General features: G+C 40.1%; 1 protein-coding gene across 3 annotated transcripts in view; it reads left to right on the forward strand.

The window, feature by feature from the left end:
• THSD4 (thrombospondin type 1 domain containing 4) overlaps positions 1 to 24,440 on the forward strand; it is a 260,249-nt gene that overhangs the window by 51,129 nt on the left and 184,680 nt on the right. For all 3 annotated transcript variants that reach the window (XR_003534995.1, XM_027688407.1, XM_027688408.1), the window contains exons 5-6: positions 1,700 to 2,120; positions 20,857 to 20,959. Coding sequence is in view for 2 of the 3 variants with exons in the window: in XM_027688407.1 (XP_027544208.1) it covers positions 1,700 to 2,120; positions 20,857 to 20,959 (524 nt within the window). In the remaining variant the exon portion in view is untranslated. The remainder of the gene's footprint in view (positions 1 to 1,699; positions 2,121 to 20,856; positions 20,960 to 24,440) is intronic.

Consider the following 24,440-nt stretch of genomic DNA (forward strand, 5'->3'; position numbering starts at 1 on the left):
TAAGGGGGATAAACACTTCAAGAGTGCTGGTCTCTTATCTGCCAGGGCAAGTCAGCACTCTTGTTCACACATCTTGAGCCAGGAAGATTGATTAAAAGCCCCACGTGGCCATAAGGCCAGAGTGTGAAGTAAATGACTTCCAGGGTTCCCATGTAACAAGAATCTTAGGAGAATAGAAAACTTGGGAAGAAAGCAAACCCTAGAAAAAACAAACCCAAAGAAAGGTCCCTTTGATCTGGTGTCTGTCTGACATCTGTAACACTTCAGTTTCTAGAAAATAAGTATGTCACTTTATAACTTCTGGTTTTCACTGCAGTTCAAGTCTATTTTGTATATATATTAAAAATATAGATATATTTTATGGACAGAAAGAAAATTACTTTCCTTTATTGGTGTCTCCCTTCCTGAGCTGCAAAGGTTACCCAAAATAACTGTATTCACACGTTGCTCTGAACTGGAAGAAATTATTTTTTGCCAGCTTATTCTTCAGACTGTGGCATTAGAAATCAGGGCCTGGTGTGATATTGAGCTGCACAGGTTGAGAAGAAAAGCAAATGCAAACAAGCCTATTGCTGGCAGATAAAATTCCAGAGTTATCTCTCTTAAATGGTGAGACCCAAATGTGATATTATTAATTTTTTGACTCTTCACTTTTAATTTGGAGCTGAGACTGCAGGCTGAGTCCACTATGTTGCTATGAGGAAATGACCTAATGGACCAAGGCAAATTGCCTTAATTTGTTATTTATTATATCTCTTATATCTCAGACGGCATCCCAGCTGTCTGAGGCTGCTGGTATGGGTGTAACATGGCCCAAAATACAGGGTTTTCAGTAAGTGAGAAGAGATCTGTGAGCAGGAGAGCAGACCTGCAACGTGATGGTCAGTGCTCAGGGCTGTCAGGTCTCGGGAATGTTTTGGTAATGGACAGTGAAAGGTGGGCTTTTATCCTGACAACAAACTGGGGGGTCACGACTTAGTAATTCAATGTATTGGAAATCCACACTTTGCATATTTAAAAAAAAGGGTAAATCTGCTGGCCAGAGAAGAGAAAATCATCTATGTAACATAATAAGAATATTTACCTACATTTGTCATCTTTTCCAGGGGTCTTTCAGTAATATTTTTATGTTCCTTATTCTTTTTCTGTTTCCATTTTTATTTCTTAAGTAGCAAATGAAGCAGAACCACAGGAGACCTTTAGAATGGATACAAAATGTTTAATGATCTTTACAATACTGAATGTAGATTTCCTTCTGTCATTACTCAAATCCTCAGTAGGGATTTTCTGCTGTTATCTATCTCAAGGCCTTCTGGAACATGGTTATGAATTTTAGCAGTATACAGCTTGGATTCTCTGAATTTCCATTTTAGAGGAGAGTCCTGGGGATCAAAAAGACAACCACCACCTCACTCCAAACTGCTGTTTTATACCACACCTTATCCTTTGGGAGCTGACACTAAGTGACTTCCATGTGACTCTTGGCCAAAGAGGGCCCAGAATTTAGTTGAACCAGTAGACTTTTTCAGAGGTTCTGAATATTTTAAGCAGGACTACATCTTGAACATATTTTCCAGAAAACTTGGTTACCTGTTGCTTTGCAGTGAATAACTCTGACAAATAAACAGGTCACGTATAAATATCTAACTGCTCCCTCGCGTATGGATTCAGTAACTGTTTTCTCTCTCTCTGTTTTCAGGAGCAGAAACAGAAATCCTATTGGTCCAGGAAAGTACGGGTATGGAAAAGTGCCGTACATTTTACCTTTACAAACTGACACTGGTCAGCAGCCTCAGAAGCTCCGGAGGCAGCGGCAGTCCTCGAGGAGCCACATGTTCCATCCAAGCCCGAGTCTCCTGAGCACCTACAGCCAAGCAGCTGGGCCTCCAGTCCAACATGGGAACCTTTATCAAGAGGCAAGTGGGCCTCAGGCAGGACATCAGGTCCTGGGACCCTCAGTTTATCAGTCACCATCGTTTCCTGCGTCTCAAAGTCTGTTCCAGAGCAGTGATCCCAACCCTGTGTCAGCCCAGGCCCTGCAGGGGCAGCCCCAGCCCCAAAGGGCCGCGGCCATCGTGTGTGTCGGCACCTACAAGCAGTACAAACTCTGCAACACCATTGTAAGTCTGTTTTTCAAAGGAGTTTCCTGTATTTAATGTGCTGGACAGCTACGGCTTTCCTCCAGTGTGTGAAATGTTCACGTGATTGTCAAGTTAAGCTTGTTTTTTATTAATTTAATGAAAATTTTTGTGAACTGATTTTAAAGTGTCTTAGGGAGTACTGAAAGTAGATCCGTAATACTACAGTTACTTAAAACCAAACCTTCAAGGATTTTAAGAGGTCGCTTAACCTACCAACATGTACAATTCTAATTGGATAGAAGGAGAAACTGGTCTTTTTGGTGCCAAAAGCTGGGACTATGAGGAATTTGAGATAAGAATAGTAATGGAGGGAGGTAGGGAGCAAAATGTGGACTGAACAATGTTAGAGAGTGGAATGATTGTGGAGAATTTTTGTTGTAATTATGGTGAAGGGACAAGGGACGGTTTTTGTGTAAATTATCCACTTCTGTTTGGTGCTGTGATAATGTTACTTTGATCTTTTTGTTGGGGGAATTTTTTTGGGTTGGTTGGTTTGTTTTGTTGATGTTGAAGGTTGTGTGATGAATGTGGATTTTAATGATAATTCTTAAATATATGATTCATAGAGGGAGGGTAGTGTGGAGTGTATTGGGTTTGCATGGCCAGGTTTTGGTAACCTGTGCTGAACTGACCATCACCCCCATTGCTGCCTCCCTGCACTGCTAAGGAAGAGGAAGTAGAGTCCAGGAAAGAGAGAGGGGTGGGGAGAAGGTGGTTTTAAGATTTGTTTTACTTGTTGTTGTCCTGTTCTGATTTTGACTGGTAATAAATTCAGTGAAATTCCCCATGTCCAGTCTGGTTTGCCCATGATTGGTAGTGGGTGAGTGACTTCTCCCTGTCCTTATCTCAACTCATGAGCCTCTCCTTACGTTTTCTCTCCCCTGCCGGTTGGGAAGGGTAGTGACAGAGCAGCCTTACCTGTCATCCAGCCAAGGTCAAACCACCACAGTCATAGACAGGTTTAATGTTTTTTTTCATGAAAGAAATGGAAAAATGGAGTTGGGGTGGACCACTTTATGAAGGCTGCCTACTTCCCAATCCCATAAGAAAAGGTTATCCTTTTGTGAGTGCTCCTCATGTTCTAACTGGCATTTAGAGCCAGCACCCAGTAGCCCAGATCACTCCAGGATCTTTCCATGGTGCTGTGTATGTTCTCTGATAGATGCTACTTTTCCCAGCATTTGAGCTCCACATGCTTTGATTTTGGCTTCCTAATTCATCGGAATGAAAATCTGTTCTGTGTTAATTTTTAAATAAAACTTACTCTCTCACTGCTTGATTCAAAAATATTTGGCTGAGTGTAGCTCCATGCTCCAGGGCAGTCTCCCATTGTATGTGGGAGGCGAGTGAGGTTTTGTTCTTTGTCCCCATTAGCAGTTTTCACCCTGCTAAAATTTCCACTTTCTGCCTGTGCCATTTTAGTATTTCCCAAAGTAATTCCTCCTAATATTTTATCTTATTTGGGCTCCTAATCTAGCCTAATGTTGCAAACATGAAGAAGCCTGTATTTGGATATTGGAAGCAGGATGTTCAGGAGAGGTCTCAGTATGTTGACAGGTCAGGCCATATTTTTCTGGATGGGTGCACATCTGATTCTTCTGCCTCTTAAAAATCCTGTTTTGTTCAGTGGAAGCCTGCATAGTGGAGATGGAGCAACAGAACACAGGATAACAAAAACATGACTACACAAATCAGATGAGTGCCTTTTTGCCTCTTAGGGTAGCAGTTATTACATCTGCTTTATTTATAAATAAAATCCATTGATAGAGACTAGAGCAGTTGATTGAAGAGACCTAATGTCAAGAAAGCTTTAGTGTATTTGTCTGGAATGGAAAACATGAAAGAGCTAATTTGAGCCTCTGAGAATAGTCTCTGGTACAAATTGCTCTTTTGAAAAACACTTTCTGTTTTTTGAAGGAAATGGGAAATGACCTTAGTGCATGGGCATTAATTTGGAAAGTTTTCTGTGCCGAATTTTCTCAGTGGTGTCCAAGCAATACACAAATGCCCCAGTCTTTATTTCACCCCTCACTCATCAGGGCACAAAGTTGGACAGTGTTCTGCCTGACTTCATGTAAGAAAATCGCTTCCAGGAAAGAGGTCTTTTCAGAGAGCAAGGGGTGAGAGGTGAGGAAAGTAGAAATGAGGTGGAAGAAAGAAGCAATCCCAGACAAGGTATGGCAAAGGAAGGCTTGTAGAGGACATTTGTTGAGAGTGACAGGGAGGCTGGAGAGGAGAGGGCAGTGAGCTTGTGAATTGGACATTGGCAAGATAGACAGGTTGGTGTGATGAGGGGTTTGGCCTTGGGCAAATTTCTTTTGGTAGAAGGGGAACAGGAATGAAAATATTTTCATGTCAGTTTTAGAATCTGTTGTTTAAACAGTAGAATTCAACAGATGAAGAGAAAACATAGGTGAGCATACTGTTTCTGCATCTTTGCTGTTGTTGAGGGCATAGATGCAGTTATAAAGAAATCTCTGGTTATATTACAGGAGACTTTTAATAGCCAAGGGAAATTGTAGATGATGCAGCTTCTCCTAAGCGTGGAACTCTCCATAGTGATATTCTTTATTTAGTAACATTTCTGTTACCCTTGTTGAAGCTGTAATTGCTGTTCAGGGTTATTTTTCTCCCTAGAATGTGGTAATTAATGTAATTATAGAAAAGAAGTAGCTAAGAACAGTTTGAGTAGAAAGGCCAGGACGAGAGCAAAACAAGGCTGATAGTGTTTCACTCTGTTCACTTGTTCTTTCTGATTAAATGCTTCTGCACGCGGGCTTTAATTTAATTTATCAGCAGTGACTTGTACCAATAGTCTTGCCAGCAAGCAGAGAACAGCATCTTTTAATTTTTTTTTCTTCAGTTCTTCCTGGAGCACGCCAAAAATGAAAATCTCATTTATTCAAGGTATTCTGTTAACCATTATCGTGGTGTTTGGCCACTCCCTCTACAGTTTCTCCTAAGGGCAGTTAATTAATAACAAATTAAGTCCATCTGCCTCGGTCCATTAGGTCATTTCCTCATTATTGTACATTTATTGTTTTTTCATTAATAGCCAAACTCATTCTACATGACTGACAGCTTGATTCATAAAAGTGAAACTTGTGGGGTTTGGTCGGGGAGACCCTCGGAAGTGCTTGTATTTGTTCAAGTGTTCCTGCAGGTCCTTAAACCTATTTTCTCGTTACACAAGTGGCTTCCCCTCTTCAGCACCTTGCCTACATCCTCCCCTCAGAACACACAGCTGCCTGTCACCTCCTGGGGCAGGAAACATCCCTCCTCTACACACAGACAGCACTGACAGGTCTAACTGAAACCATAAGGTACCTGCAATACAATGAGATTCTTCCAGTGCACTCTGCATTCCTCCAAAATAGGGAGCTGATGAGTAAATCTTCCTTACTCCCCCCTGCATTAAAAAGGAAGGAGAATTATATGGATGTGTGGTTGAAGTAGAATTTGAATGCGACCTTCTTTGTGTGGTTTGTTGCCAGAACAAAGGAAGCAACTCAAATGGAACATTTATTTACTGAGCACTTTCTGTAATTAATTGTCTCGAGTGCTGCCAAGTCACCAGCTCTCCGTGAGTGCCTGAATGTGTGAGAATATATTTGTAAATTAACTCCAGGCTGCAGGTCACTTGGGCAGTCTGGATATTCAAGACTGTTTGTTTTGCAGTGTATATGTGGTGATACAGAGTGCCTCTTTTACAAGTCAATTTTACCTGATTTATTTTATTTTTTTTTAAGGCATGCAGTGAGTTGTGGCTTATTGGTAAATACAATAATTCTTAGTATGTCTCTATCCTTACTATGTAGAGATCTTATTGCAGCCTTTCAGTACTTAAAGAGGGCTTATAAGATGGCAGGACTTTTTACCAAGGCCTGTAGTGTCAGGACAAGAGGCAACCCTTTTAAATTAAGGGAGGGTGAGTTTAGAGTGGACATAAGGAAGAAATCTTTCCATGATGAAGGTGGTGAGGCCCTGGCACAGACTGACCAAATAAGCTCTGGATGCCCAATCCCTGGAAATACTCAAGCCAGGCTGGATGGGCTTTGGTCAGCCTGCTCTAGTGGAAGGTGTCCCTGCCCATGGCAGGGGGGTTGACATCAGGTGATCTTTAAAGGTCCCTTCCAAGACAAACCATTCCAGGTTTCTACATTGTCCTTGGTGGAGAGCTCAGGCCTGAAGGCCCTCTTTACACTGGCAGCTTGTTACCTCTCCTCTTCTGCAGTTCCCACTTTCCAAATTGCACCAAAACAGCCGATGAGGTCCCATAGTAATCATGACCACTTCAGTGCTCTGGTCAGAAAACCCATAAAATAAAATAGTGTCTCTTTTAGTGATTCACTTACAGCACAACAAGAAGTATGAAAACCAGGCAGGGAAATTCATATATGAGTTTCAGCATGCAAAAAGGATCTCAGTTGTCTTTGAGGTATGTTTTTGACCAAATTTATATCTCAGTTTATATAGAAATTTGAAAAAAAACCCCAAGGTAAAATGTATGAAAGACTAATTGTTGAGGGCTCACTGAGATATTTATGGATGAAGTTTTGCTGAACTTGTCCAGTTTATTTCCAGTGACTGGTTCATATGGATTACTGTCATGTCTCCAGTTACATTGTGTTGTCTTTCTCAGTATTTTATGTGACTGGTACTCAACAAGAAGTAGTTGTGTTTTGGAGAAGTATCTAGAGAGGATCAGAAAACACTGATTACTTTTACTTTCTTGCCCTGACCCTTCAGCTGTGCATACTGTTATTCTGGTAGCATAGCTATGGAAAATCCAGCTTTTGGTTGTGAATGAGAGTCCTCTACTTGGATCTGTGTTCCTGTGTGCAGAGCACTTGGGAACAGCACCTGAGCAGGGAATGCAAAGTATCTGAAAAGACAATTTTGGAAATGGAAAGAGATTTTACAATTGAAGAGATGAAGTAAAAGGCTCAGGACCAATCCCCCACTCTAGTGTGATGGGATAAATTAATATATTTAATTGCCCGAAGAGTCTTAATGATGATGATGACGATACTACTTTTGACTGGTATGAGTTAAAACTTTGCCATTGAAAGGCTTTTTTTGGACACAGACCCCCAATTAAATGGAATTGAAATGTCCTGCAGTAACGTGTTGAGTTCATCAAAAAGTGATGTGCTTTTCTCTCCCCCAAGCACACAGGTAGGCATTGGCAGGCTCCCTTGGCACCTGGGATCTTGGGCCATTCACCAGCTCACTGGTGTTTCCATTTTTTCAAAGTTTTCCACTCTATAGAAACTGAAACGTTTCCAAGGTTTCAAGTGTTAACAAAGGTAGGAATGGAAATGTTTAATTTTGTATGGAACAGCACATGTAATTCCCAGACTAGTCTTTTCAGAAGTGATACAGGGTTCTGCAAGTGTGCACTCTTTATTGTAGTTGGGATGCTCAGGTATTGAGGTAAAGACTAACAAAAGACAATGTATTTTTAAGTGAACTTTCTTTTTTAAAACTGAAAAACTCCTTCTTATTTCCAAAGAGCTGCTGTGTGGTTTATTTATTCTCATTTGAGATTTGTACAGAGTAGGTGTTTGACATAAGTGGCAAAGTGGGGTTATGATGACATATCTTTTCCTGAGGAAATTTAACTTTATGTGAGGAATTTTCCATGTGAACACTGTGGGACTGTGTGTAGGTCTGGTAGTCTGACATTCCGTGGGTGTATAGGAAACTTATTAAAGCTTTCATTACTGTGGGTTTTACTGTCCTTTCCTTGACTATTTTGATATTTGCAGCAGAATTTTGTAAATATTAGTTCAGAATGCATTTCACTAGTACAGGCTTAACATACCAGGCACTGGCTCAGAGACACCTCTTTTAAAATGTAGTTTAATCAATCATCATTTGTGTACAAAGGATTCACATCGAGACATCTTTGATAAAGCTCTTGAACTGCAGCTGTTTCCTCTCTGTGTCCTTGCTGTGGCTTTATGACAACCCCTTCAACAGCTGGGAACACTGTATTGCAAAGTATTTGGCATGATGACGTTCTTATTAGAATTTAAATAATTATGGGAAACTGCCTGCCTTAAGTCATTAGGGAAAGTATGCTGGGGTAACTTTAGAAGCTCTCTCAAAGAGTTTTATTCCACAAGTGTGCTCTGTAGTCGTGCCAGTAAGAGAGGTAGCTGTTTTACACAAATGAATTATTACTAGTTGATTACTTACTAATCTAGTAAAACGTTTATAATAAGTCCAAAGTCGCACAGTTCAGAAAACCTTGATGTTTACAGGCTTGTGGTTTTTAATTGAAAATTGAGTTACTTCCTTTGTTGGATAAATCTGAGTTATTTTGAACTAGTTTAGTGTCTCGGAGTCTGAGAGTCATACTCTGTTGTGCCAAGAACTGTAGAAACACAGACCAAAAGGAAAGGTGCAGCCAATGTATACATGGCTACTGTTGTATTCTTGTTGTCCAGGTCTGGGTGAAGTGACCTGTGGGATCTTTAATGTTCTCATAATCACTTTCAAAAACATACAGGAACAATGGGATCTTTGACTTTTTTCAAAGACAATAAGATATAAATAAAGTATAGTGAAGCTTAGGATAGAATAAACACAATATTTTGTGTTTATTTTTGTGGAAAACAAAGATTGAAAGTGTGTGTCAGTGATAAAAATCTACTAAATATGCGAGGGAATTATCAAACACAGTGAGGAACTGAAATGTTCACTTTACACCTAGAGTAATTATAAGGCAAGAAATGCCAACATTGCCATAATTAGTCAATGAAACCATCTTAACTCTCTGCCTTGTGTCGTGCAGAACCAACTTTTCTATGATTGACACATTCTGTGATGTGCTTCTAGTTTGCATTATGGTCTCTAATGAGTGGCTCAACTCCTTTCACCCATGTTTTCCATTCAAATGTTATAAAACAAGAACTGGGACTCACACCATAAATTTGAAAAATCTGTAATGGCATCTCTGCTGACTGATATTGTGTTCACTCCATAGACAGCAGCACTGCTTTTGAAACAGTGACCACACATCCCTTCACATTAAATATGACATATCTCAAACCATTGTAATTATAGCTCAGGACAATATAATGGTTAAAGTTTTCTCCATGTAAAAGTCCCTCTTCTTGTGAAAATGTCTTAATAATCCTTTCTACTGCTTTCTTGCATTTCATGCTGTTGCTCCTAAGTATCTTAGGACATTCCTTTCTCTGTTCTTGGTGTCTGTATGTGGCAGACCATTTCCATAATTTAGTGTTAGAGTTACACAATTCATATACATTTAGCACCATTGGTATGTTTGGGGTTTGCTTGAGCACTCTGGAAGCTGAATTTTCCAGAGATTCCGTCAACTTCCCAATATGTATATCTCCTTGATTTTTAATGTACAGGACTTCAGAAGGCATGTTAGCAGTAGAACTTCAGTATTTTACGATCCTGCAGGAAGCACTGAGGTGCCTTTTTCTTCCGTGAGGTTGATTTGGAAGTTCTGAGCCTGTTAAATGGGTCTCATGGCGGAGCTGGAGAAGTCTGTGTGCTGCCTGAGGTGAAATTGTGTCCAAGAGTAGCTGAAGATTCAGACCCTCACTTATGTGCAGTAGTAACATGACATAAAAATGTTAACAATTCATCTAAGTGCCTCAAAATCAAATGCACATCAGTTGACTGACTTGTTGGTGAACTATGAATGTGAGGTTTCATGTGGCAATTGCAACTAAGTTACCTTGCTAATTATGAGGGTAAATGAGATCCTTGTATGATGGAGGAAAGCAAAGAGAAAAATATCCAGAGTTATGCAATCACTTCATCAGTTATGAAAGTATCACTAGCACTTAAAATACTATGGAATGATTTGGAAACTTTCTTGGGATGCTTGTCAAAATGAAGCAGTTTTTTCACTCTGCAGTGGAGCAGGGTGATTTAGATGCATCGCCTGGTTATTGTTAGGTTGTGATTTCTGTGCCCAGATTTAAAGAGGAAACTAATCAATGAAAATTGGGACTTCAGAGCTGCAACCAGATGGCTGCATTCCTGCTGTATTTGTAGTTTTGTTTAATAGAATATTGCAAATTTGAGTAGAAATCATTTATCAATATAGTCAAGTGTTGTGGGAGGAATTTTAAGGTGTTCCAGCTTGTCCTTGTTTCTTTTTGTCAGTTCATAGTGACAGAAGTCTTTGTCCGAAAGTCCAGTGTGTGATTTCTCACCACTCCTATAATTTGAACAAGAAATGTGCTTTTTATTCCTGTGTCAGTTTAATTGCATCCAGGTTTTCAAAGCAGAGAAAGCTCCAAATGTTTGGAAACTTTGATCGGGGGAAATCCCTTGATTAATTTGCAAATATTTTTTTTAATGTTGTTTTTATGAACATTTGTTAAATATTCCCATTAATTACAGGTATAGAAAACACTGTCAGATATCAGCATCTGCTTTGGCACATGGAAAGAGTAATTTTTTCCAGGTATTTTTAGGACTGTAGTTCAGGTATTGCTGATAACAATGAACAGGGTTAAGGCACGTTTGCAAGCCAGATAGCAGGAAAAGAGCATAAATTCCATGAATACAGAAACTTGAAGTGAAAGTACCACCAATACAATCCCAATCCTTTCTTGTTGTGACTGAGGTGAACAGAGGAAGAAGGAAGTGCAGAGAAGCTGCCAAAGGTAATCTGAGGGTGCTGAAGGAGAAGTGATCTGTTAGCAGTGCTGTTAGTAGAGTTTTTAGTTTTGTGCTTTGTGGTTTTTTTTTTTCAATTTTAGCATTTTTAAGCAGGGCTTGAAAGCAGCAAATGGCCAAAACTCATGTAGAAAGTTAGGAAACATAAACACACATCTAGCAAGCATGTGTTCCTTTGTGTAACCACAGCTGAGGAATGGCAGCCCAAACCCTCTCCCCCACAAGTGGTGAAGAAGGAAGCTGGCACTGCGTGCCCTGTGGTGCCCAGAGCAGTTAAATAAGACTTTTGCATAAGATACATTAAGATCTGACTACCTGCAGAGCAATGCAAAGCCCAGAAATAATTAAAACTGTGGTGAGATAAAAAAAAAAAAATCAGGCTGTGGTGCTGTCTCGCCTTTGCTTGTTCTTCATCCAGTGTGCTGTGTGTTTGCCCAGGAATAACACCTTGGTGGGCAGCATATTGCACGTGTAGAGCCACGCAAGTGTAATTAATAAAACAGAGTTTCATTCTAGTGATAGGTTGGTAAGGCTGTTTTTCTTCAAACTCCTGACTTGTGTTTGTGGAAAAACCAATCCTGTTTTTTTTCTGTGTGTCCCAGCAGTGTTAGGGAGGCAGTGGGTGATCTGTGGGGGGAAGAAGCCACGGAAACAACCCTTACTTTGATCTGCAAACTGGCTTTGAGTTTTGGCTTCAGCATTCAGTAACTTGCCAGTCAACAATGTCCTGCTTGCTTTTGCTGGATGTCTGTTTGCATCTTCGTTTGTTAAAGGCAGCAAGGAATCCTGATTGTCTTGATGGCTGTTTTGAGACCTCCGTTTGGGTCACTTCCTGATGTCAATCTTTTTGATGATGTGAGGTATTAGTTGGAGCAGAAAAGTGCCATATAAAGGACAAAGTCAAACTTGCAGCCATTTAGAGCTTTCAGAACTGGAGTTTTGTCAACAATCGTATGGTAACTCCTGTGTTAAGAAAACTATTTAATTATCTGATAATATATTATTTTACCCCAGGGTCCCTGCATAAATCAACAGCTTAGTTATGAGTGATACACTACTCAGTGTTATTCTCTTTTTATTCAGCCCTTGGCTCCCTGCCTTAAAAATGCTCCTTGCAAAAGATGAGAAAAAAGGTCTTCTCTGAAGACTAGTTGTTGATACTATTATTGCAGTGTTTGGTTTAAAATTCACAAAGCTGCTGTGTGATAGCAAGATCTAATCTGTGGTCAGAAATGGAGCTGGGATGTGGAAGAATGTTTAAGGTGTTTAAAAGAAGTGTTCCATAATTTAGTGTCACTTGTTGAGTAGTTTGGATTAGATTTTTCCCCCCTGTTCAGTACCATATTTATTACTTGACAACATTACTTTGCATTGGCCAAAATCGTAATTATGATTTGGCTGCTCATCTGCAAATCGGGTCCAGAGGTTTTCAGTCAGACCCCCAAACCAGAAAGTACATAGTTCACAAACTGGGAGAGGATTGGATTAAATAAATTGCTCCATAGGTGACATTTTTTACCTCACAGCTGATAGAGTAGCTGGTTCCAGAAACTGTCTTTCATATTCCTTATTCTGCATGTCCATTGTATACCTACTGGGTTTTATAGTGAATGAGACAGAGATTATGTAAATAACTCTTCTAATTAAATATTCCTGGCTCATCCCCAGAGTAGGTCCACTCTGCACACTGAATGAGTCATAGATCATATGGAAAAAATGGTATGTAATCATGTAAGTGAGAATGGACCTCAGGCAAAAAAAGCCAAATTATATAGTAATTGCCTGGACAATCTGTTCTAACTTGAGATTAAACCTTCCTTTGAGGTCCTGTGACTTACTTTGTAGCATTAAACCGAAAAAGCTTTCTCTTGACTCCCAGTCCCAAAATTTATCTAAGTTTTTCCAAAGTATTCCATGCATTTTAGGTACAGGCATTGGCTTTGTCCATCCTGCCTGGAAACAGGCTCAAGTGGTTATAAAGAACAGTCTCTGCCCTCATACAGACCTCAGGAGCACCTCCCAATAATTGCTGGAAAGCTTCTCAGCCTCTTTGAGCCTCAGACGTGGAACACACTTGTAAACAGATTGTTCCACCAGTTTTACTGCAAAACTTTAACAAGTTTTGACCAAAAGTGTACAAAGTATGTTATCAGCACTTTTTTCAAAGTCTTGTGGCCTGGCTATACTTAGGTAGATTTCCATATAAAAGGCACAGGATACATTCTTGAAAAAAAACCAAACAACACACTTTCCTGGCTGATGTCATTTCACTCATTAAAATAAAACAGGCACTTGTATTTTGGAAAAAAAAATATTATCAGAATATTGGAAGCATGGGAAAAAATAAAACACTTCTCCCCTTTGTTTTTCTTCCTTCAAACTCATTCTTGGATGAAATGCTTCAGTCAAAAAAAAAAGAGACTAAAACAGATACCAGGAGCGGAAAGTTTTAGTCTGAGCAGTTAAAGTTGGAAAAACTCCTCAGTAAATGGACAGTGCTACCAGCTGCAGCTACACCAAAGCATTATAAAATAAGACAAATGTATCTGCTAGTTAGTTTAAGGTGGCTTTCTTTTTTTTTTCAAGTATATGACCTAGGAAGAAAGAATATGCTGCAGGAACAGTGTAAGAGTGTGTTGTAGCAGAAACTCATTTTTGATGGAACCAAGAACTCTAGAATCTGAATAATGCTGCAGTTTCTGGTGCACTGGGTTCCTGCAAACTCATAGTAATTTTTAACCTATGTTTACAGTGCTCTAATGATGTTCCACGTTGTAGGGTGCTTTTTTTTTAACAAAAAAGAACAAAACAAGTTCTCCCAATGGACTTACTTACAGTTCCCCCCAGATGTAGCAACATCTGTACATTTGCCTGTACATTTCTGCCTCATATAACACTGCAGTGACATTTCAGTTGGCTGGTTATTACTTAGACTAGAGATCATTCTCTAAAAATATTGTGATTACTGCTGTAATAAGAATTCTTTATTAAAAAGTGGAATATCCTGGTAATACAAATCAGAACTTCCCTAAACTTTCAGTCCTTCTGCTGGAACCATTCAGGTAGTCCCTCCTCCCACACAAAGGCCAGTCATTTAAGTGGAATGCTTGCAATTGAATTTCCATTGACATTGATTAAGCTTTCATATAGAAAACTGTTGGAGGATTATTCCTACATGCTGATGGAGCTGGTAAAATAAAAGAGTGAAGCAGTGAAACCTACGTGGCATAAAGCCTACAGTCCAGAAAGAATAGGCAGCTCCAAGAACAAGGTTTTTAAAAAATGTAATAAAATACTGCTGGAAACCCTAGAGAAGGTGTTTTATCACAGGGCCATAATTTTCTGCAAACTATGAGGACTAGATATATCAACTTTGCTTTAAGTCTGTAGACTTTGCTAAGGATGCATCAAGCATGAGTTTGTCTCTGGATCTTTCAAAGCTGATATTGGTGGTGCCTTCTGGAGGGGGTTTCGGGGGGGCTGGTTTTTCTAGTATAAAGGAGAGTTACTATAATTGTATTAAAACAACTGTCCTTAGTACATGAACCTCCCATTTTCTGAAGAGTGCTATTAAAACACGCTCTGTTTTGCAGATGTATTTGAACAATGTAGACAGATGAGACGCTGAACCTCCCGTGTTAAGGTTTTGTCAGACTTTGAGCCAGGCTGTGTCACATGGAAATAGCTTTCCATTGATTTCCCATTAAATGAGGCAATAGCGTGCAGCTTAAGCACCTTGAGCATTATGTAGTGTTGCTATAAATAGATATTTGAATGGAGGGATTCTTGTATTTGCTGGATTTTTTTTTTGCAGCGTATTTATATAGAAAAGTGATCCCACTGCTGAGACTGAGAGCAGCTGTTGTACAAAGCAGTTATGATTTCTGCTGCAAATGCCAAGCTTTTGATGCTTGATTGGGATCATGTGAGGAATATTCTATGTGAAGTCCTGTCTCGATACTGAAGTAGTTCTCCCCTCAGGGAACTGGGCACTAAAAGTAATTTGGGAGAGTAAAATAGTAACTACATTTTTAAAAAACCCGGCTTTGAAATGAGTTGATAGTCATCTGGTCTTTTGCTGGATCAAAAATGACCAGAAACAGTCTTCAGTGCCCAGGTGTGACTGACCATAGCTCTGACTTTCACAGCATGCCCACCCCTGACAGTGGAGCCAGAGGTACCTCGGAGACAGCACCCGATGGGCAGCTCTGCCATGGACCATCTTCCTTCTTCCAAATACAAGCTCATTGCTGGCTGAGTGGGATTTGGGTGGAAATATGATTCTGTGTTGTGCACACATCTAAGGTCTTCACCATCTGTGACAGGTGGCCTCTGGAGAGGAGTGAGGGGGAAGGGAAAGGCTGCAAGCCCATGTTCCTTGTTCCTTGCTCCCATAGACTGAGATAGCATTGAATCTCTCTCTGGTCAGTGAAGCACAGCACTGGTTTGTGGTGATTGTCATTACTGAGCTTAATCTCCATTGCAGCAGAGCCCTGGGCGTGAATTCATGGCTTGAGGTGGTGCCCAGAGTTCTGCAATACAGGTGCTCCTTCCTTGTAAACTTGTGCAGATCCCCCTGCATCCACAGATGGGAATTCTCATTCCATCTCGAGCCACACATTTATAGTGTCCTGTCTGTGGCTGTGGGCTGTAACCAGAGCTGGCTAGCACTATTTTTACTGCAGAGCTGTTCTTCACATGCATTTTAAAGTTTCTTGCATATTTTTGTTTTTCAGGAGCATCATTTCCCTTTAAATAAAAAAATCTGCCTGTGATATTTTGTACCACAGATATTTCCCATACCTTATTTAATTTTATTTTGTTTTAGTTGGCAGACAATTCTCTTCATGTTCTGTTACCATTTTAAAAAATTGGAACTATTGGAGGAATAACAGTCTCCAGTAGTTAAAATGCATCAGTTGCTGTCTTTCAATACGTGTTCAGGTACACAAAACTGGGCTGCCTTGGTTCGAAGCCCATGCACTGCCCTTGGCAATGCAAAGAGAAACAACTTAGCAGACGAATTAATATTTGAAGGACCCCACATTCCACTTTCATACATGGATATGGAACTTCTGTAGGTTTCAGGAGGAACAAGACACCAGCAGTTCAGAGCAGATCACTGCAGACATGGTGGGTTGTTGTGCAAAGACCTGGAATTTGTAGAATATGCATATTGCAAGGACATGCTACTGCTAAGAGTAAGCTCTGAGAATGGAAGAGGAATCTCCAGATTACTATTTCAGAAACAAGTATTTTAATTATTTTTCTTTGGAGACGTGTTTATCCTTTGGGATGTCAAAGGATTAATATGATCACATAGAAGCACTACAGAAATGAAAACTGGAGTACAACTAAATTACTTGGACTTAATTTAACCTGTAGCATTGCACGCATAGAGAATATTAATTATGAATTATGCCTGAGCCTGGAGAATCAAGAAGGAACATGGGGCCTTGGAAAAAGAGTTTGCCAGTTACTGTAGGTCATAAGAACGAAACGTTGCCAAAAATGTTAGTCAATGTTTTAATTGCCTGTAGAGGTGGTTTCAGGACCAAAAAGGCCTGTTTATACATTTCCAGCAGTGCTTTATCTCAGCCCAGCGCTGACACAGGTTTGCTGATGGCAGATGTGAGCCCACATCTGCTGGCAGACTGATAATTTTCTGGTGTTCTGCCAACACTTCTTTAATTAACCAAAGTGTCAAAGACTTGTTAAAAACCTATGCTTTTTGAATGTTTCCCAAAAGCTAAAAGGCAAGTAGGGTGGTTTCTTTGTTTTACAGTCTTAGCTGTACCAGCAGCTCTTTTTAAGAAAGCTCTAATGGTACATGGTAAAGAGAAGTACTGTATGTTGCTGTCCCTCAGAATACTTTCATACCTGCATATTTCAGAAGAAATTGAGGCATAAATAAAGCTGCTGTTCCTGAAGTACGAAGTCACTATCAACAGCAGGCTCAGTGCATTTCAAGAAATTTGGCCTGAGGTCCCAAAACACGAAGGGATACTTCTAAAATGATTTATGTTAAGCACTGCCTGGCTCATCGCTGCAGTGCTGTGCTGCTGCTGCTGAGTTCACATTCTGAAAGTTCAGGAGGAAAAGTTGGCTGAGGTGTCGTGGTTGTTGAAAATGCAGCAGTGGAAGCTCTGAAAGCACCTTTACCTTGGGTGAAAATGTCCAGCACTTTGAAGGTACTTTGCTGAATGCAGTCCTACATGTTCAATTTACAGCATTGGTTTGTCCAAGCAGCATATTTTAAGTAGGAGAAACATAATTTAAAATTATGGATTCTAGATGCTGTATCTAATTTTACAGGGCACAACTGAAAGAACAATAATTAAAAAAACCCTCTCCCACCAGAGAGTATGTATTTCTAGACAACTTATATCTGCCTCTACACAAAGGAATCTGAGATTTATCTTAGTAGATGCAAAATATATTTTTTGCTGTTCTGACCTCCACAGACGTGGGTTAAAAAGGAGATTTTGTTTCTTTTTCTGCAAACATTCAAAGAGGTCATCCTGTTTTCTGTATCCCAACATCTATGAAAAACTTTAGATGACTCCCTCAAAAATCACAAGACAAAGTTTTTGAGGCAAAAAATTAAATTCCGGATCTGTCATTAACAAAACACTGAAGGAATTTGACTTTGTTTACCAAAAAATTGTTTTCAAGTCCCTACCAGGCAGCACAACCCAAATGCCCTCATGTCACTGAGAGGGAACCGAGGGGGAGTCACACAGCAAGTTAAATATTTTAGCGAACTTAATTCCAAAAGTCTCTGGGAAATTTTGGAAAGAGATCTGGGTTGTTTAAATCCCCAGCACTCTGGCTTAGCCACAGGAACATTCTTCATCTGCAAACATGCCAACGTGCCTGCTTTTTACAGCCAGTTGCCCTGTGCCGGGCAGGGGCTCAGTGCCAAGCAGAGCCCAGCTGAGCCCAGCCCAGGCGGGACTGGATCCCACTGCAGCCCCTGGGGCTGGGGGTAAGCCCGGCTTTGGCCTCGGTCACCTTCCAGTTCTCCCAGCCCTGTGTGTGAGCTGGGAAGCAAATGATGAACTCTAGACATTGTAAACATGAGATTTCTTTGGCGTTGCCATCTTCTTCCCACAGGTGCTTGCTGCTGTATTTTAGAAGTTTTACAGTCAAGCTACATACGACAGAATTAGTAATTAAATAGAAGTGTAAAAACAGGTCTTGCTCTCAGGGAATAAATAGAAATGGTGCATCTGTGGAAACTCCCTTCCCCCCAGTGGCAGCTTCACTTTTGATTGTACAGGGTCATGCTTTTTCCTTTTAGTGATTTTCTGCCTTAAAGATGTGCTAAAAAGGCAGAGAGGCCAAGAGAAAATGCCCAGCACTCTTAGGTCTTCTGAGAAAGGCTCAAGGGTTTCATTTTCAGGGGGGCTGAGCAGCAGGCAGCATAAAACTGTCATTTCATTCAGCTATGCATTAAGAATTTAGGTGGAGTTAGTAAATGGTGCATAGATGTTAACTGCATGTAGAATATAATATAACACTTAAAACCTTGGTGATTCATAAATTGTAGTAATTTTGGCTACTTGTACTTCGTAGTTAACTCTTTCACAAAATACTTCAGAAGACATCTAAAAATAAAAATCATGATAATCTATATAAAGGATAAAGCAAAGTGTTTTTGCACACCAGGTCACTCTCTCAAATTTTGACTCAAAATTTTATATTGTAATTAAAACTTGATGAATGAAATAGAGAAGGGCAACTGAGTTGGGACTCCTAAAGTAGCAGGGGTGTTACTGAGTTAGCCTTTTCTTCTGATTTTGGCTTCATCCACGCAGTGTTTAGTGTATTTGTCAGTCCTTTGTTTTCCTTTAAAGCAATGGGGCCTCTGTCCTTTGGGCAACTGTCAGTAAGTTTAAAAGCAGAAATTGTAGCTTTATGAAAATGATCTTAGAAGGGATGGGTGTCACTATTTGTTGGCAACAGCCATGAATATTTTGATATTTTTATTCATACATTGCCTGCAGTTGGTATGAGCAGAGTGTACAGGAAATGGTTGATGAGCCAGAAATACTGGTACACAAGGGCATGAGCTCAAGGGTCAGAAAAGGAAAAACAAGAAACAACTAAACTTCACAATAGGCTTGGTAGCAACCATGTGCCAAAAAAAAGGGAAAAGTGTTCCAAACAGAAACCCTTCAGGCTGGGTTCTTGGCTGGTGCAAAGTGATGTTTGTTCTGCTGTGATTCAGTGTAGTGACCTTAATTTATGCCAGCTCAGGTTCTGTCCCTTCCCCTTTAGGATATGTGCAATAATGGGCTTCCATGAAAAATGCGAGTTTCCTCTCCTTGGTGCTGGTTGTGGCTGAATTACTGTGCTGCAATGCTGTGCCACACATGGAAGGATCTGCATTTCAGTTGTGGGAATAAAGCTTTGCTTTCTGCTTTTGGCAGTAGTAAGACTTTTGGTCACACCCTTCCAATGTAGTGGCTCATGGTCCTGTTTTCAAGGAAGGCTTTTTGTTTGGTTGGGTTGTTTTTTTTTTTATTAGAGGGTTTGTTGAGGAAAACACTATTTGCATGTACTGGGAGATCTCAGAAGGGTGGGCGAACAAAGCACAGATGGCTGCTTGGCCAGAAACAGTGTTTATTCTAGAAGATTTGTTACCATGATTCTAATAGAAGATAAAGTAGTCCCTGAACCTTCCCCCAAGGCATGTCTTTGGTACAGTTTATAGCCCACTTGAAAACCTTTGACTCTGACGTCTCTTTGATCCATTTACAAGCATCTTCTTACAGAGATGGTGGATACAAAGCAAGAACTCCTTGGGGACCTCTGCTGTGCTGGCTTTCCCTGCAAAGACAACCCATCTTTCCCACTGTACAAATATAGAAGAACTGACTTGCAGTTGCATCAAGAGCTGTTCTTACAGATTCTCTTGCTGTTCCCTGCAAAAACACAGTTATTTAGCCATGCTGCTTTCATAGAATATGGGCTCCAGCTTTCCCTTGAAATCTCTGTCATATAGAAAAAAATTCTGCTGTTCTAGCCCAGTCCTTCATGGGATTTCTTCTGTTCTTGAATAGTGTTTTTGGTAGTCATATTGATTATCTAAAGGATACCCAAAAATGCATCTGTGCCCAAAGCTTGCCTATTTCTCCAAGCACAGAAACTGTTCTAATTAACCCCCTGCCTTTTCTAGAAGTCTTTCTCCCCTTTGTGTGTGCCACACAGAGAGAAGGCTCCTGCTGTAACTGCAGTACTGTGAGGACACAGGCAGAACAAAGTAATTAAGTATTTTAAGTATTTAACTTGTATTTACTTTTGTAATCTGCTTCAAATGTAAACAAGGCTGGTGTGCCAAAGGCTTGTGTTGCAGGTGACCTCATAAAGGATGTTCCTTCCATCTGGAGAACTTGCCCTGCCTCAATACCTGTGTGCACACACGTGTGCTTGTATACAAGAAGCTCTTCCTACTCTTCAGGTGCAAGAACTCTGAAGTTAGGACTTGAAGGCACGAGTTAAAATGCAAAGTCATGCAATGACTGTAATACCAGCATGTGGAAATAATACAAGAGGAGAAGTGGTAATATGGTATTGAAGCATAGGATGAGAATGAGAAGCTGGTGTGGCCAGCTTTTAGTAAGTTAAGGAAGCTCGTATGTTAAGTGTTTCAACTCTGTTGAATCTGAGCCCAGAAAATGAATGATGAAAAATATGAGGCTGTTATGGAAAGGAAATAATTCTGATCTAATTTATTGACTTTATCTTGAAGTGTTGTCTTGTTGCCGAGGAAAATGACATCTCAATAAAAGCCTTACTTTTTTTTTTTTTAGAACTGTTGCTCCATTTACTCCACAAATTCATTTTCTTCTACAGGCACTTTCGATACTGTTACTTAAAAGCACACTATTTTAAAGACAAGGAGTCTCCTGGTATTTATATCATTCACCTGGATTAGAATTTTGCAGTGCCTTCATTAACCTTTTAAAGTTAATTAATAAGAAGGCAATAATAACTTTGCTGTTGATTATAATGTGACTTTTTTTTATCTAAACAGATGTGTCCTGAAAGCAGCAGAAATATTAGAGAGGTGCAATGTGCATCATACAATAACAAGCCATTTATGGGTCGATTTTATGAATGGGAACCTTTTGCAGAAGGTAAGGGAAGACAACTTGGTTTTGCATTATTATACAGATTGTGTTTTGGAAAACCAAATGTGATTTTTACTCAGTGAAAGCCATGAGGATTTGACTGTTTTGAGTCTTGCTCATTTTCCTCTATTTGTCTGCTACATTTATTCATGGGCAGACAATTAGATAATCTCACATCAGTATTTCTTATATTTTACAGGAATGAAAGCATATAAGTCCTACTTTGACTAGTATACCATCAGCTCAGTATAGTGGTGCAGCACTATTTCAGCTACTAGCCTGTTAACTATCTTCTTTTTTTCTGTATTACTTGTGATGACAAAGGCTCAGTATGGCTCCATTTCAGTAAATGGAGGGGGTTTTTTTATACCAGTTTAGCACCTGGCTTGTGGTGCTTATACATTCATATTAGGAGTCTCTGGCTGTCGAATTTGTATTTTCTAATGATATGGTTGACAGCTGGGATGGTGACTGTGTGAAGGATACCTGTGCTATGGACTTCCCCAGCTGCATGTTGGGCTGACTGTCTTGGAACACAAAGCAGCAGCAGCTCTAGTAGTGCTCTGCCACCCCTCTAGAGTCCTAATCCTTGGATGATAAAGTCTCAGTAAGAGAACATGGTTTGTGAAATACTTATTTATTTTGTTTGTCTCTTTGTACACAAGAGCTGAGCCCACTGCCTCAGATGAGGCAAATCATTAATTATTCAAATATGCTTCTGGATTCTGAGCAATTTAGTTTGTCTTTTTGTTTTAAATTAAATTTTTAATAGTTGTTTTTCACAAAACTCCAAAGACCAAAAAGGATTTATGCACAGAGAAACATCCACTGGCTGAGCTGTCTTTGTGATTCTGAGGCCATTCTGTGTCTCCTCCCAATGGAGGCACAGTCTCACTTGAAAATTTGAAAATACAGGATCTAGGCCCATCTACTTATCCTTGCTACATTTCAGAAGGCAAAGTGAAAGGAAGATTATTACCTGTATTTTTTAAGTGTCTCTTAAATACAGCTTTTACTGTCTTCTGTGTAAGTAGCTACGTGTAATACAATGCACACAATGAAGCAGGAGTAACGCCATGGCTTGCAATGTCTTACAGTCAGTTTGCAGGGATTTCTCTTTGCTGGAGGATGTCATTACTGCTCTGTGTATCTTTTACCTTCCTTCAGTCCTTAACTCATCATACTGAGTCCCCTTCCCAACTCCAAGAGGGATGCAAAGTAAGAGACTTGGAAAAGGAATGAGGAAGCTTCTTTCATAATGGAGGGGTTCTGCCTGGTTCTCACATTTTTATTCCTCTTCCCTTCATCCTGATTGGTTTGGAAGGAGACAATGGTGATTGTTAGTGGTGATTTTTTGCAGGTAATAAACTGAGGTCAGGTCTGTCCTGCAGTCTAGAGCCTGATACTAAGTTTTGAAGTGAAAGCAGTGGGAAGTACATCTGTGCAGGGCTGCAGTTGGGGGCATCAGCTGGAAGAGCATGTGCTGCTGCCACTGAATTGCTTCTGGGGACAGAGAACCCCTTGCTGGACTGCATTCTGTGGCTTCTGTCCTGTGCCTCATTACACAGAGGCAAAATGCCTGTTTTGCATCAATACCCTTCCAAAGATGTGCTGAAGGAAGTATTAGAAGTCATTGTTCATTTATTTTTCAGAGGACTCGAGAAATGTTGCAGAGTTGTGAAGTTCCTTTTTCCCTACTCAGAAATGGACATTTCTGTGGATGCTTAGCACACTGGCATGCTTTCTGTAGTTCCTTTAGATGAACAGCTTCGATCCACAATTGATGTTACCTATTTTTACATAGTCAGTGCAGATTAAGGTAGATTGGTATCTAACTCCTAGCTGATCTGATCATGTTTGTCTCTAATGTAGCTGTGCCTCAGTCCTCATTTTATCTGTTGCTGGTGTAGTGAACTCTTGCAGAGCTACACCCCTTTACCTCAAATTGGGAACATCAGTATATATTTACTATTTTTTTAGTTAAAGTCATGTTTGGCTTTGTGACGTTGCCCAAAAGGACGTTTCAGAGCTGTACAACTCTGGCACTTTGTACCATACATTTAGGCACAAAAAAGAGTTTGGTACCCCAGCAAGGACATGGCTGAGGGCGTGTTCTGCAGACACCAGGACTTCTACAAGGTGGCCCCAAAGACTTATGATGTATTAGCTTTGATGCATCCCTTTTCAAACTGCTGTTGACAGGACAGAGCCAATGCTGAACCATCTCAGCCCACCTCCATCTCCTTGCTTCCTACACAGCAGCTTAGACTCACTCTGTCTTGTGCCAGGAAAGATGAATCAGGGGATCTGAAACATGCCATGATCATTTCATTTTCCCTTGCTCTTAATGTTTATATTGGATCAATAAAGGCAGCTAAACTGTTATTTACAATCCTGTCCTGATGGTGAGTTTTGTAATTATTGTTATTTTTTAAAAATGCACATATTTTTATTTCTCCCTTGTTCAGATTGGTGCAGCTGCATTTCTGACCTGTTTTGTCTGCTGCTGCTCCAACACAAACTTTTGTCTTTATTAAGAAAGTCATACTAAAGGGACTATAAACTCTATGAACTTAGAGTATTTAATGAAAAAAACCTAGTTTGTGTTGGAGAACTAGTAGTTTATGATAACTCTAAGGGTGGGATTTGAGAGGAAGGGTACGGCTGTGATAGAGGGAAAACATCACAGTGACGTAACCATAAAACCTGTGAGGAAGTTTAAATCTACTGAACTAATAACTGATAATTGAACTCCTTAATTTGAACTCTTTCTTTTTTAATTGTGGTGAAAAATCCACAACCTTTTGATGGCTGGATGAAAAGAATCTGTTGAAAGGAGAAAACCTTTTGGATAGTTGGAAAGGGTAACTTGGAGGGGATCTGACCACAGGAGCCTCTCAGAGTGAAGAATTTGTTGAGAGAGGGGAGACAACTGCAGATTTTTTTTGTCAGAAATTCTGTATAAGGTTAAAGATGAAACAAAGTCCTTTCCAGGAGAATCTCTGTCTCATATTTCATTTTCAGGAGGATACCTGGATAATCTTAAGCATCCAGAATACATTGTCAAATACAGTATTTTCAAATCCACAACCTCAAAAAATCCTGGTTGACTCTTGCATTGAGTTCTGTTTGAAAATGTCCTCCAGGCACATGTAGCAGACAGTGTTTTGTGCAGCAGTCCCAGCCCTGGGTTCGTGTTCCAGCAGTTTAGTGTCCCCTGTGCAGGCACAGGGCCCTGCAGTGAGGGCACCGTGGCTCTGCTCTCTGCAGAGGCCCTTTCCCAGCCTGTGCTGCTCTGTGCAGTGGGGACCAGCCAGGGCAGCTGCTTTGCCCCCTTCCCTCACAGTTAAAGGAATGTAAACGTTTCATGGAGATGATTTTATTTGGTTTTATTTTTCCTCCGTTTTGTTATTCTAGAGCAAAATTTTAATAGGAAGTTTTCTAAAATGTGGGCTTGACCAAGCATTTCCTCCAAGTGATGTTTTTG

Source organism: Neopelma chrysocephalum, unplaced genomic scaffold, assembly GCF_003984885.1.
Source record: "Neopelma chrysocephalum unplaced genomic scaffold, ASM398488v2 Primary Assembly neopelma1_75, whole genome shotgun sequence".
Lineage (NCBI taxonomy): Eukaryota > Metazoa > Chordata > Aves > Passeriformes > Pipridae > Neopelma > Neopelma chrysocephalum.